This window comes from Thunnus thynnus, chromosome 23 (genome assembly GCF_963924715.1).
Source record: "Thunnus thynnus chromosome 23, fThuThy2.1, whole genome shotgun sequence".
NCBI classification, from domain to species: domain Eukaryota; kingdom Metazoa; phylum Chordata; class Actinopteri; order Scombriformes; family Scombridae; genus Thunnus; species Thunnus thynnus.
This window is the reverse complement of record NC_089539.1, coordinates 7,041,888-7,057,179: the sequence shown is the minus strand read 5'-3', so window position 1 is coordinate 7,057,179 and position 15,292 is coordinate 7,041,888. Positions and strand designations below refer to the sequence as shown.

Here is a 15,292-nt window from a genome sequence, read left to right as displayed (position 1 = left end):
GTATTTATAGTACATAACTTTAATTTTCTGATACTGTTACATAGAAAAGCAAACATGTTCCTGTCATTTCACTTTCAGGAGTGAATGAGAGGAGCCCTTATCAGAACTGGCATCAGATTTGGGAAATACTGATCTTTAGATTGCTCGTGCTTATTGTAGCTTTTATCTCCAACTTGGAAGTAAGGTGTGCTCATAAAATATAACAAAAATCTGATCTTCTTTTCATTCCAGGACTTAATTATGTGGCTTTCAGTCAAAGTTAGCTGTATGGGAATATACTTTGCTTTAAAATATGAATTTGTCCAAAAAGAAGAAAAAAAGAAAATGACAACAACAACAACAACAACAAAAAAACACTCATGTTAAGAGGTAATCACCTCACATGGAAATGTTTAAGGAGTGATCCATGTGCAGATTTATTGGGGCTTTTACCTCTCACTGTCTTGATGATGTAATTGAAATGTTCCAAATCATTCAACAAAAAATCCACTATCTTGGATCAAACCAGCTGAGCCAGAACTGACCTGTGTGGTTACTTCTGATTGGCAGATGTGACTCCAGCACTGACCAGCAAGTGCTGAATGTCAACAACATGCCATTGTAGCATCTTTTAGTTACTAATTTGAATAATTAAATTACAATTTTTTAAATATATTTTTGGAATTTAAATTTCACACAGTCTGTGCATAAAAAGATTTCTTTCATGTATAAATAATAAAACTCTCATCTTGAACAATTCATTAATAACACATTATGTCAAATCTCTGACCAGGAGAGTCCAACTAATTGTATAATTCTTTGTATATTATACAACAAAACCAAATGTTCGGAATATTCAGTATTTTAGTAAATGTAAAACTGACATCAACTATTTACCAGACTGATCTAACAATTCCTCTTGGGATGGAGGGACAGTGCGGCACTACTTCAACATGAATTCTGTAAACACTGTGACATTAACTACATATTTAATTAAATGTTTTAAAATGTAAATAATATAAAGGAAATGTCCTCAGCAGGAGACGACGTTGAACGTAAGAACGGGAAACAGGAAGTAGTCAGACTGAAAAAGGATGACAAGAAAGACTGTAGAGATCAGATTCCCTACTTATAAAACAGATTTTTAATTTTCAAATGTTTTCTTGTTTAACCAAAATCTATCATTGACCGTTTTAAGACTTACACAGTCAGCAAACCTGCAATTTGCATTTCAGATTTAATGTTCATTTTGTGAAACTTTTTAAGACTTTTAAAACGAGACGTAACTCTGTCAGCAGGCAAAAACTCAAATGTAACTACTAACTACAAATGTAATTTTGTGTGAGTTTGGTTTGATGTTTGACTTGGTCTAAGCAGTGCAATGGAGACTGTTTTCTGCTCCAGGTAACTTCACCATACAAACTTATTATAAATACGTTTAATTCAGCACCGAGCATCTTGGTGACAAATCTGCATACATGCAGTGTCACATCCTCCTGATGTTTATTAATTTACACCTTTTCAGTCATTTTCAGTCACTCTTGCAGATCCTACTGTATGTAGTTCTGTCTTTTTCAAGAGCTAAAATGATTAAACGCAATTTACACTCAGTCACATGTCGCCCCCTTTTAGTGATTAAGCTGCTCTCATTAGGTTTCATAAAAGATCTCTTCATATTTGAGAGTCCATGTAGTCTAAAATACAAAATTTCTGTTTGCATTCATACTGGGAGTACATAAAAAATGGTGGAAATCTTTCACAACCTTGCAATAATTTCCATAGCTTTCCAGACTTTTCAGGTTTCTGCAGGAACTATGTCCTATTAACATAAAGTAAACTAAGAAAATCTTAAGAAAAAAGTTTTCTTTCCTAACTCACGCTGAGTCCTAAGTGGACCGTTTTTCCACACCCTGTTTGATTCCCAGCACCAGATGAACAAACCAGTTGATCTGAACCATCCAGCCTTTCTCCCTGCAGATCTCGATTTGGTCCAATAGATGGCGCTGCGCCTCATCCTCGCTGCGGCCGACTGTCAGCGCCTCACGGATGTACTCAATATCTTCCTTACTGGTCAGCTGGGGCATACCTGTCAAAAGAATTCAAATCTATCAGTATCGATGTATTGTTTTACTGTTCAATAAGCTGTATTATGTTCAATGGTTGTTCACTTTCTTTGTATATATTGTACATATTGCAGGAAACAGAGCAAAATAAAAAACACTAGAATATGTGGGAATTGAGTGACAGAGCAGTTACTGTGTTGGTATTAAAAGGAGGGAAGGCGTACCGGTCATCAACATCATGGAGAAGAGGATGATGAGCAGGTTGGTGTGATGCCGAAGTGCGAGGTAAGCTTTCACACACACATCCTGATATAGAGAGCAAGAATGAATGTTATATATACACAAGACAAATAAACACATATGGAGAAAAGAGACATTTGGATCATTTGTCTTTCTTAAAATCAAAAGTGTTCACTGTCTGATTCCAGCATGTTATAAAGCTAATCCTGGTATCTGCCTAGGTAACCATCACTGTATTGTTTTCCTCCTTAAACAAAGCCATACACATGAGTTTAACAGCTGATTTCTGACCTATTTTGTGTCTAAAAATGGGTTAAATGGTGTTGTTGTATGTGTGAATGAATGTATGAGTGTGTTTTTCCTTCACACATCAGTATGTTATATTCTTAGTCTATTCACATGAACAAAGTCCATTTTCAGCACCTGGAACTTCTGGAAGTGGGGGCTGCTTTTCTTTCCCGATGTTCCCATGACATACAGGAAGTCTGGCGTCAGCACGAAGGGAACCCACTCCTTACTGATTCCCATGAAACTCTTGTAATTCCCCAAGATGTGACCAAAGTCAATGTGGAAAAGATTCCCTACAGAAACACACAAGAGATTAGTTTAAAGTTTCTCATTTATGTTTTTGTTTTTACAGAACCCCATGTTTAATCTCTAAGCTGACCAGGCAACTTGGGATTTCTTGAGAACTAATATTCAAATTGGGATAAAAAATTCGGTTCACTACAGTCTGTAAATAGATTTTTCGGCAAAAAATGTTAGTCAATTATTATTCTTAGGCTACTAAAATGATGACATTTATTATTGTTTTAAGAGCTATTTAGAGCTTGCTTAGATTAAAAGTAGTGACTTTTTTCCATATAGATGAAAAATGTTTTTGAAACCAATTCTTGTACAATGCCATCACATGCTTAACACACACACAGTTAAGCAACTTATAAAGACACTAACAATACAGGCTGCTACATTTCCCCTAATACAACTTCACATATATTTTTCCAGCTTGTTCTACAGTGAGATAAGAAATCAGACAATAGACGTCATTACCAGATTCAGTGATCATGATGTTGTCGTTGTGGCGATCCCCGATACCCAGGACATAGGTAGCCACACAGTAACCTCCGCAGGAATACAGAAACCTCTCTACAGCCTGCTGGAACTACAAACAGAGACAATACCAGTTTGTCACACAATAAAACCACTGCTGCCTCCTCGTCTCTTCTTATTTCCAAAGTTTAAACATGCCGTGATGCACAAACCTCCCAAACCTGATTATCTCAAGAGCAGGACTGAAAATCATTTTAATTCCTGCCAGCATGTCAGATGCAATTACCTTCCTGTTTTTTGGGACCGTTTCACTTTATCATTTATACTTTATAACTGAGCCACAACCTTCAGATTTAATTGGTGGGCTTCAGAACAAAAGGCTTTTGGTTTGAACTGCTGTGCAGCCAAGAATATGAAACCGTGTTTTGGTGCTGTGGTACTGAACAGCTGTGCAAATGTGTGAAATGTGACGGCACTGAAAACATTTAAGTACATAGAACATAGAAGTACTGAAAAAGAACACTGTAATATGATGTACAAGACCGAGCAAAACACAGTGACGCTCAGTGTGGAGCCACTGATAAGCTTTTCCTGAATTAAAGCTCAAAGATAAATAAGTTAGCCAAAACAAAGCACGCAGGTGTCACAGCTAAAAGTAGTGCAGTCAAGCTCTGTGGTAACGGGAAAACCCCCCAGGATTGCTTCCTTCCTGTCTGTCATACTGCTACTTCCTCAAACTGCTGATAAACAGAGCAGCTGCTGGAGACAAAACTGCTCCATCAACACACTGAATCCATAATGTAGATCTGCTCTAAAGACCAACCAGGAATGTTTATTCATCACAATATTAAAGAGTGTTTTGTAATTGGATGGAAATACAAAAACAACACCATTTATAAGCAGAATCTCCTTCATATCATATCATCATTTTGTGGTTTTATGACTTATTTCTCTCACTTTTCATCATGTTATTGGCACATTATCTAGTCTGTGCACTGAATCTCATGGACAGAGCTGCTTGTACCTTGTCCTCGCTCACACACTTGTCTCGCAGCCACTGATAAAGGATTTCATCTTTAAAAGCTCCGGTGCTTCCCACGACGCTCTGCTGGATGTTAGCGATGGTATTAGCATCCTTCACGATCTCAATCATACCTGTGGCGATGAAGACAGAGAGGAGGGGTAAATCTGACAGAAATGACTCTAATATTTGACTCATTTGTTTTTCAGATCTATCCAGTTGATTAACTGACCTATCCGGTTGCCAGTGGAGATGCAGCCGTAGGGTAAAAGACAGAGATCCAGTGATTCAGTCTCCCAGATTGACTCCATGATCAGCAGAATCTGTGTCATAAATAATAAATCTTCCTTCAATCATTTGCAAAAGAAAACAAAAGAAGCATCCTGTGAGGAGACTGTGTTATCACTCACCTGCAGGATGAGCATATCCTGTCTGAGGTCATCTCCGTCCTTGAAGATGATGCCGATGGGGTCTTTGGACAGAGTGGTGGGGTCGGCTCTTTTAAACTGCAGCCACAGCGGCTTTTTCTTAGATGCCATCACTTTACACTGCTCTATCTGCACGTTTACAAACAGCGTTCGTTCTCAAATTCAGTTCATTTGGGATCAGAACTCATTCCAGTCACACCAGCTTAACTACAGACTACTCTTCTCACTTGTTTTCATTTCTGGGTTTATTTCACATGCAAAACTGATACCAGCCAGGCATTAGAGGAATCTGTAGATGTTAAAATGAATTTCTGAAACATTGAGGTGTGAGTATGTGTGTGTATGGTTTTGTCCCCTGCCACAGATAGTGTGTGTGCATGTGTGTTCCTCACCAGCAGGGCTCCGGCTCTTAGTCCAGGATCATAAGGGACCCTGAAATTCTCTGGCAGACCGGATGACTGCAGAGTCTCCAGCTTCTGACGCAATTGAAACACCACTGACAAGCACACACAACACACACACACACAAACAGCTTTAGTTTCAGTACTTGGAGTTGTTGTTTTTTAATCCTTAAACCATGATAGAATGATGATACAATAATCCCACATACTACTACTACTGAATTTCAGTTTTTTTTATCTTGTTTCTTTCTTTGCTTCACTGGCTACATTTAAGGCAGTGTCACATGCACGTTATAGAGTTTGATAAGAGTGTAGACCAACACAAAGAGCTAATTGTTCAGGATTGGCAAAGAGGCTGCGGTGGCAGTGGTGGTGAAAATCAGCACATAACGGATGTTTTAGTGGATGAAGAATGACTGATTCTTTGTTAGATTTCCTAAATAGATCCATAAATGTTCAGTCAGTCAATAAAAAAATATCTGATTTTGTGAGTAAAGTTAAATAAACGAGTTGTGCTTTGTGTGTACGGTACTTCTGGTTTCATTTTTAAAACTTCTCACCTTGTGGTGTGACATCGTACTTGTCAGCAGACATGGTCTTGATCTCTCGGGTGACTTTCTGCAGAGCCTCAGTCATCTCCACCTGGAGAGCATCAGATAAACATGTCAGCTACTGACTGAGCTGGTAACAAACACACATACTACACATCTGACTAGAAGGTGACTGAAAGTGTCACATGGCTCGCACTCCTCTGATCATATCAGATAAATTCCACAAATTTGCATTCAATTGGAATCAAAACAAACAAATACAAAGCTGTCTTTACTTTTAAAACCTCAACCTCTGATAAACATACACTGCAACATCACCCAACCATTGTATTGCATTCTCATTCCAGTGTTGACCAATATAATTGAATCTACATAATCCTAAGTATTGCCAAATTGAGCATGCTGTGACTGTGAACCACTATGTCAACCACATAATCAGGAGCCAGGAATTTATTCTGATCTAACAGTTTTTTTTATCATCTTCATGTACCCTTTCGAGGAAGGAGCTGTGTACAAGGCCCGTCTTGTTGCTCACCTGTTTCCTGAAGTCCTGCAGCATGGCTTCACCGCACCCTCTGAGGTAGGCCTCCAGCAGGACAGCATACCTCTGCTGGTAATGCATGGACTGAGCGATCTCACTGCGCAGGAACCAGAAGAGAAAATGACCTATACGCATACTCTGTGGAGAGAAAAGCAAACAAATAAAGAAAACAAAAAAAAAGGAAAGATTGAGTTAATTAACTGGATATCAGACAATACAATTATTACTATTACATACAGTAAATACAGGTAATAACATATCTTTGGGACGAGGTTGCAAACAAATACAAACTGATGGAACACACAGACACACTCACTACTCACCACACAGAGTGTGTGAACAAACAGACACACAGATGTCTTACCCTCAGAGCTCTCTTCAACAGGAACCTGACCAGAGCGCTGTCATGATAGGGCTCAAACTTGACTGCCTGCAGGAGACACACACACGCACACACACCAAGAAATGTAGCTTATTTCTGAATGAGCAGCACATTCACATATAAAATGACAGGTTTCAGTGCACACATGTGCATGCATACACATGCAAATACACTGTTTTTAAAACCAACACACAAAAACACAAAGAAATCTGTAACTTTTGTCACGTGAGACCCATTCAAACCCTTCTGGATCCACTCCAAACCACATGCTGGTCAATCTGAAATTAAGACATTCTTAAAGAAAAGCTGACATATGGGAGATAAAGGTTTTGTAAATGTTTTATGAGGCAGAAAGTGCATGCAAAATGTTTTAAGCCCTCAAGGTCACACAAAATGTGTTCTGGTGAGATGCACTAAATGTAAAGAAAACCATGTTTGTTTACTATTTATAAGATCACAAGGTATCTTTAACAGACAGAGTTCAGAGGTTACAGTGTGATGAAGGCAGAGGCTGACATGCAATGATCACACAGAGCTCATTGTGCTCTCACACGGCTGAAATTCAAACGTTAACTGAAGGAGGAGGGGAGTGGTTCTACAGGTCAGAGGTGCACACAGTCAGATAGTAGAGACAGCAGTAAAGACTACAACAGCAGTGCAGTTTGGGCTGAAATGACAATTCAAACTGTTTCCTCAACAGTGGGATCGAATGGCAATGTCCAGCTTGAAGATGCAACCACTAATTATTATCATTATCAATTAACCCATCATTTACTCTTTGGATTAAATTACTTAAATTTTAGCTTCAGCTTTATAAGAGGGGCGTCCCAGTAGCCTCATAACTCACACAACATCGAAGGCAGACCTTTGATGCATGTTTCGAGACTCTCTTTCACTTTCTATTGTCAAATAAAGGTGAAAAATGCACAAAAAATCTTTAAAAAATATATTCAACTTAAGATTCAATTAGTCACTTTATAATATTTCAAAAATAATGACAAGTGCCATAAAAATGTTTCCAGAACCTAAAATGTCTGAACCGTTGTCACAGTGGGGTTTTTTTTGGTTTGGTTTGCAGATACTTACTTCTAAAACAGACTACCCCGCATTTGACACATAGCATTTTGAAAATAGAATGACATCTATACTACCTGTTATTGGAACCCTCTACATGTCACTAAAAGGCACAGGATACTGTGACAACACTACCGCATGTATATTCTATATCAGACCAAACGGCCCCTTGTTGGCCTCAGCTGATAACACGCATCGCTCATGCAAAGTTGACCACAGAGTCAGTCAGCGTGAGTCAGCGTGTCTGCTGGGCTGCCTCTTTCCATGAGCTTGTGAAATTGTGACTCAGGTGAAGCAGGAGAAGCGTGGTCTTGTCAGTTAGAAGTTGTTGATTATATTTTTCTCTTCTGTAAGCAAAATGTTCTGCGTGTAACATTATGTAATGTTAAAAATAAACAATGATACCTTGGTATAATCACTGTAATTACTGTGAACAGTGATGACCAGAGGTTAACCTGTAACAGCAGCATCATATGAATGAGTCAGACATTGATGAGTGTGTGTTCAGTAGACACACGTCATACACACACCTTTCATATGAACACATAACCTGGAGGAGGTGACTTCAATAACTTTTTATCCAACAGATCATTGGTGGAAGAAATATCGATATATTTTACCAAAGTAAAAGTAGTAATACTTCAATGTAAAAATGCTCTGTTACAAGAAACATTTCTGTAGTCATAATTTTACTCAAGTATTACCAGCAAAATGTAATTAAAGTATCAAAAGTACTCATTACACAGAATGACACCTTTCATATGTCTTATTATTACTAATGCATCAACATTTAAACAGCATTTAATGTTGTAGCAGGTCAAAGTGAAGACAATTTTAGCTACTTTGTATATTGTTGATTAGTTTTATCTGAAACAATGTATCATGTGTTTTGTATGTAAAAACATAATCTGTAACTAAGAACTGTGGCTTTCAATATGAACCTCTAAAATCTAGATAAGAAGATCTATGAAGTAACAGAGAATAAGGATGCTCAAGTTAAGTACAAGTCCTTCAAAACTGTGCTTTAAGTGATGTGTTTAAGTTGTACCATAGTTAACATGTGAGCATTAATCAGATGAGGCCAAAGACACACCTGTACAAGCTGCAGAAGGTATCTGAGCACATCATCATCCTCCAGCGTCTCCAGTTTCCTCACAGCCATGGAGCGAACCTGAGCGTCTGAGTAGTGGCAGTCAAGCAGCTGCATAGCCAGGCCGACGTCCAGACCGCTGAACAGGAACGACATGACGACAGGTGATGATACACTCTACTTACTGCAGCCAGGGCAGACACACAGCGCTGTGAAAACACCTTTACCTGCTGTCCCACGCACTGCTGCGCTCCAACAGACGGTGTGTTGCCAAAACATCTTCCTGTTTCCCCCACCGGACTGAGCCCAGCAGCTTTGGGTAGGCCCTGAGGACAGGAAGACAGTTTGGTTACATAATTAGATATTCAACTTTAAGAAAAAAACTAAACATTTTGCAGTCCGTTTTCTTTGGAATAAAATAAAATAAGTACCTTGGGTCACGCATACACTCATGCCTGAAGTGCCAGAGCAGCTCTTTGTCCTCAGGACTTAGTGGATGCAGGGGGTCGGTAGCCACGATGGCTTCAAACTGTTTTTTCAGGTGGTTGGGCATCTCTCTCTGACCTCGCTCCCTTCCATCAGCTTCCTCGCCCCCAGCCCCGACATCCCGACCCACGTCGCGGCTCTTGGGCAGTACCACGGGGTAGCAGTACTTGTCCAGCAAAATGGCGATGGCCATAGAAGAGGCCTTGTCCGGGTTAGTTGCCGAGGTGAGCTTGTCCGCGTTGATGCTGCTGCTGCTGTCCTCGCTCTTCTCTGGCATCTTCCACATGTTCAGGATGAACTCGCCCTGGCGGAGCAGAGAGCGGTGGTCGATCAGCAGCAGGTTTACGTAGTACAGGAGGCGATTCTTGGTCTTTCCTGAAAGTTGGACAGACAGACAGACATAAGCCTCACTCTGTAGACTGTCAACATGATGGGCAACAAAATGTGAGTCGACCTTACCATCATGGCTGCCTCCTCCTGCAGTGTTATCCTGGTAGGAAGAAACTTTGGAGTTTGGTGTCTGAGGTTGCTTCCTGCACACCACCTAGGTGGTAAAAATAGGGAATTTATTCATCTCTAATACATCAGACCATGCTGAACCTCTTATCCTACCTCCAAAAGCTGTTATATGCCAAATATAAATATATGATTACACCATTTTAATTGTAAAATGATCCCAGTGTACCTGGAGGTTGAGTCGTGCCCCTTTAGGCAGGTCCCTGATCTTAATGTTAAACTCCAACCAGCAGTTCCACAATACCTCTTCATTGAAGGCTTTGGAGGACGTCCTCTCCTTAAACAGTAAAGACAGTGTTAAACTCTGCTGTCTATGTGTTTTGGAGAATGCGCACTACCTCAAACTGTTATGAAACCATCATGCAACTGAGATAGTTGTGGGTCTCAGTTCTGATTTGCTGCATCTAGTTTAATTTTTTTTTAATGCCAGGTGTTCTTGGTGAATCTTATCAATTATTTTTATTCATATGAAAACGATTCAGTATGATTTGATTACCTGGGCTAGAAGCTGCTGACCGTGGAAGATGTTGGCCTCTATGAAGACAACAAACTCTGGGATTTTGGGCAGGGATGGGATGTCAATACCCAACACCTTCACTCTAAACTTCCTATTGCAGTCCCACATGGAGATGGTGAACACTCGTTCATGGTCCTTCTCATCGATGGTCAACTGCTCATGAGTACCTGTCGAAGAGAAGTGAGAAGGTCGGTCACATCTCAGTAAAACTGAATTCATTACATCCACACACAAACAACACACTATACTTACACTCGTCGATTTAACTTGTTACCTGCGACTCCAGTGCAGTCATCCACTTGTGCCCAGTCCTCCTTCTGGACCACATTCTGGTCAGGATCCGGCTGCTTCTCCAGAACCAGGTGGATCTCCTCACCGTTCTTCAGACACTGACGGATCCAGTTGAAGTTCTGCAGTGGTTTGTCCCCGTACAGGTACTCCTCCCTGTGAGAGAAGACAGAAGATTATTCATTTACTTTCAATGCAAACTTGATCACACTGACTCCATGTGCAAGTAGCACGTTGGTTTCAGCATTTGACATACCTGCCACACACACGCAGCACAAAGTCCACCTCACACATGTCGTCAGGGATGCCCAGCAGAACTCTCTTATTTGCTGTCTTGGTGAAAAAGCTGGCCAAAACCTGAGCAAGATGGGAGATAGAGTCTGAGATGCTACAGTAAATGCTAAAGAGGCAGAACAGAAAGAAGTAAATGTAATGAACGGCGTTTATCGCCATATGTCTCTACCTTTGCCGGCGTGTCGTCAATGGAGACCTTGATGGTCTGGCTGGCCGTGCCAATGTGGATCACCACCAGGATGTGGCTGTTACTGACCTGAGAGGAGGAACAATCCAGAAAAACAAGGTGAATGAAAAGACAATAAAGAAACATGAGAGTCAGTGAGAATCATTGTGAGTCAATGAACAAGTGTCTTTGAGGAAATATGCTTTTAATTAGTTTTAAAAGCAGTTTTGCTCTGTAATAAAACAAAGTACAAGCAATATAATGACAGAAATAACTGCCACAGTAAACTGTATCAAAACAAGTCCAGTTAAAGCCTGGATTTTACAGCACTGTCTGGAGAAATGGGATCTGAACACCGTCATGGCTTTCATGTGAGTAGGTGATATTATGGGTGTTTGAACTGCAGGGTGAGATTTGAATCTTGGAGGAAAAAAGAGAATTTATTTTCCCACAAGATTTATTACAACTGTCTCATGAAGCTTACAGATAAAATCACATCCTTTGCAAGAAAACTGAGATGAGATATCTGGGTTTTCTGCAGTCGGTGCAATCAATACTCAATCCAGACAAAATACAGGTCAAAGCTGGAAATTGGATATTTGCAGAGATGCATATGCAAGTGTAAATCTTGCAGAGAAAAATGTCCGAGTTATTTTTTTGTTTATTGTCAATGAGTGTGTAAGAAAATCTGTTATTGACAGAAATGGATGTTATTACATTTCCCTGGAATCACGTATTTTACTTAAATAGTTGTTCATGTTCCTTTTTCCGTCAGTAAAATGCTACTTATGGTAGTTCAGGATTTCTATTACTTTCAGACAATATTGCAAATTCATAAAGAATATGTGTGTCTGTATACTGAGAAGGTAATTCATGAAATCATCATTAAATTAACAAGTGAAATCCACCATCTCCCTACAAAAACACACACAAACACACACCTTGCTGAGCAGATGCTCAGGCAGTGGCTTGCGGGTCACCCAGGGGTCCATGGAGTAGAGTTTTGGGTCACGGTCAGACAGCTCAATGCGTCTGGGCGTCAGCAGCTTCCTGCGGGTGAACTCCAGCTCATCATCGTGCACGTTGCTGACGTCAGTCACATCGTAGCCGATCAGGTAGTTCAGGTATCGCTGGTAGTGCAGGGACTCGTCCGAGGGCTGCGGACGAGGCACCAGCTGGATCCGCCCCACGTCCTTCTTCAGGGCTTTTAAAAAAACACAACAGACATGTTTTATATCATCACAACACAATAACTCCATATCTGTGCCGGATTTTTTGACAGTGAGTGGTACCTCTCCAGTAGCGAATGCAGTCCAGCGTCTGGAAGACCTGGTGCTTGTCGTAGATCTCGCACACGTTGCCTTTCTTCTGGTAGAGCAGGATGCAGTGGTCAGGAGAAAAGCGCTGGTAGAAGTCAGGACAGAAGTTTGAAGTCACCGCCTTCAGCCACACCTGAGCTTTCACCTGGGACAAACAAGACATATACACCACAATTCATCACACTGAATCAATACAATTTATGTTTAAAGGCACTATGAGTGATGTTATGTCTCAACATTATAACAAATAATTATAGGTAACCTGTTCCACCGTCCAGTTTCCAGCGACATCCAGCTGCACAGTGTCAGGGCTGTTTCCGCCCCGCGTCATGGTGGGCAGGATGAACTCAACAGTGATCTGATCCATGGAGGTGCAGGAGGACGAGCTGATGGCTTTCTTTCTTCTTCTCCGACGACTCTCTTCTCGCAGGACTACCTTCTCTTCGTCGCTCACCTGCATTTGCTGCCGGTCCATCGCCTAGCTTGAGGAGGGAATGATAGAGAGACAGAAGAACAGGTAGGAAGAGATACTGTTATGCTGTTTATCATTAATATGATGTCCTGTGTACACCTGCTCTACCTCAACACGGAAGATTAAGTACATAAGATGAGCTAGAAATGCAAATAAATTGATATATATTGATAGAGAGAGGTATTACCTTATCTATCACGAACACTGACCTCTGATCTTCTCTATAAACTCTATTCATTTTACTATCAGTAATAGTCCTGCTTCTGTAATCTGATGTGTTTCATGCTAAGATGGGACATGAGTGCATGTGATGTCAAAAAGTTGAGAAGTACAAAAAGAAAAGATGATTTTACTCTTGTTTCATCCAAATGAATAAACTGCTTGTTTGTTAACATGTGTTTTCAACTCAGCATCATGCTGACCCTGTGAGCTACAGTCAGTGATGTAGATACTGTATATATGGTCATAATAGAGGCAGTTTGTGTATTATTAGCAAACATGAATTGAGCACTAAAACTAAACTGCTCCCCAGAAAGTTAAAAAGAAAAAAACCCAATTGGATTTTGTTAAGAATGTATTATATATATATTATAAATGTAGAGTTTGTCATTGTTAACTACAACTACTGTATATTATAATATGTAGAATTAACTTAAAGGGGTGATGTATTGACTAAAATTCATCAACCTTGATGAGAGCACCTAACACTTTCACTTTACTTAAAGCAAACACTTTTAGTGACTTATAATCACTTCATAATGCATTATAAAATGATTATTATGTATTACAACTATGAGAATTATAATACACTATGATCTAATAAGTCATTATAAAATGCTTTATAACGTTAATTATGAGTAGTCATACAGTACTATAAGCAGATCATAATGCATTATAAGTATGTTTATAATACACATGAGCGTCATAGAAAGTGTTACCATTCATCTTAGAGTGATAGCAGCCTATCAGAACATCTATCATTTCCTGTTAACAGTGAACTAAAGCAGTGCTGTTAGTGACAGCCATGTTAAGTTTTTTCAGTGAAGTGTCAGAAGTCACAGGATACAACTGGAGTTTCCCTTCTGCTTCTTTCACATCAGCAAAAGGAAGTTTTAAAAAGCAGGAAGCAAACCTCAGTCGACACAGCATGATGTATAACAGTATACAAGTTATATGTATACATATTATATCTATCTGCTGTTAGAAATGAACAGTTACAACCCTGCGAGAAGTAAATAAAGATACATTTAAAAAAAAATAACAACAACAAACTGAGCGGAAATGTGTCGCAGTGATGAATGTAACGGTGCTGCTGCCATAATAATCGGAAGCATAAAGTTTGTAAGACAAACAGAAAGGCCGTTTCTGTCACTCACCAATGAACGCAGACGCAGAAGGCAACGGAACCCGGAGTTTTGGCTGAAAGTGTCGGCATTTATGCTACGTGAACAAACCACAAGCCAGAGGAAAATACTAGTTTTAAACTTGTGAGCAGAGTCGGGATTAAGGAAACGCTGCTGCGCCTCTACTCACGAAAGATGTCAAGCACGCAAAAGTTTCTAGTTCTACACGGAGAAGCGACAGGACTTCCGGGTGTTACACCGGATTTGGTGACCCATCAGATTCTCTGACCTACAGTGGTGGAAGAAGTACTGAGATCCTTTCAATACTATAGTGTAAAAAAAACTTAATTACAAGTTGAAATCCTGCATTTAAAATCCTACTTGAAGTACTAAGTAAAAGTACTAATTTTCAAAATTAGTACTTTTACTTAAGTACTTTAAATAAATTTAGCTGATTATACTTATATACTTTTATTTAAGTAGGATTTTAAATGCAGGACTTTAATTGTAATTAAATATTTGTACATTTTTACATTGTGGTATTGATACTTTTACTTAAGTAAAGAATCTGAGCACTTCTTTCAACACTGCAGGTCACAGAATGTGATGGGTCACCAAATACAGTGTAACACCGGCTTTATCCTTCCACATAACAGCACTACAATAAACATTATGAAGGGTGGATGAGTACAAACCAGAAGCACTGCATTCATTTGTTTACCTCGTTGTCTTTATCCATCACTTAAAATTAATGTAAAAGAGGGAATAGAAGCCATGCTTATTTGAATATCACATTTCAACAACAAGGCAATTCAACATGATTTACATTGCAATTACATTGCAGTGCAAGAAATGAATCAAAAGCCTCACATTTGATTTAATAAAAGGCAGCAAGAAACAGAAAAGTCTTCAGCCTTGATTGAAAAGAACTGAGAGTTGCAGCAGACCCGCAGTTTTCTGGGAGTTTGTTCCAGATATGTGGAGCATAAATACTGAACACTGGAAGAATTCAAAAGGTATTAACAAACAAAAGAGGCCAGAGATGTTTTGTCTCATATAAATATTGTGTCT

At 39.6% G+C, this 15,292-nt stretch overlaps 1 protein-coding gene across 2 annotated transcripts; it reads right to left on the bottom strand.

Moving 5' to 3' along the window:
• On the bottom strand, window positions 1–14,463 carry pik3cg (phosphatidylinositol-4,5-bisphosphate 3-kinase, catalytic subunit gamma). Of its 2 annotated transcripts, none has more exons than XM_067581338.1 (24): window positions 14,255–14,463; window positions 12,669–12,888; window positions 12,380–12,551; window positions 12,029–12,291; window positions 11,091–11,177; window positions 10,884–10,984; window positions 10,614–10,783; window positions 10,319–10,506; window positions 9,992–10,099; window positions 9,766–9,850; window positions 9,252–9,681; window positions 9,048–9,146; window positions 8,824–8,959; window positions 6,639–6,704; window positions 6,269–6,412; window positions 5,743–5,824; window positions 5,174–5,277; window positions 4,764–4,910; window positions 4,586–4,676; window positions 4,357–4,487; window positions 3,333–3,444; window positions 2,706–2,863; window positions 2,267–2,348; window positions 1–2,065 (listed from the first exon to the last, which is right to left on the bottom strand). In XM_067581338.1, the coding sequence occupies exons 2-24, from the start codon at window positions 12,879–12,881 to the stop codon at window positions 1,866–1,868; spliced, it is 3,369 nt and encodes a 1,122-aa protein (XP_067437439.1). In that variant the 5' UTR covers window positions 12,882–12,888; window positions 14,255–14,463; the 3' UTR covers window positions 1–1,865. The 2 variants fall into 2 exon arrangements, with proteins under 2 accessions (XP_067437439.1, XP_067437440.1); XM_067581339.1 differs by having other exon boundaries at window positions 12,669–12,884.
• Between the last annotated feature and the right edge of the window lie 829 nt (window positions 14,464–15,292).

What these genes read in the sequence shown, in the direction of transcription:
- pik3cg (XM_067581338.1), bottom strand. Translation starts at nt 12,881, where the DNA reads ATGGACCGGCAGCAAATGCAGGTGAGCGACGAAGAGAAGGTAGTCCTG. An exon ending in GAAACTGGACGGTGGAACAG is followed by an intron (nt 12,552 to 12,668) that starts GTTACCTATAAT and finishes TGTTTGTCCCAG; the next exon opens with GTGAAAGCTCAGGTGTGGCT. An exon ending in AGTGTGTGAGCGAGGACAAG is followed by an intron (nt 3,445 to 4,356) that starts GTACAAGCAGCT and finishes CTCTGTTTGTAG; the next exon opens with TTCCAGCAGGCTGTAGAGAG.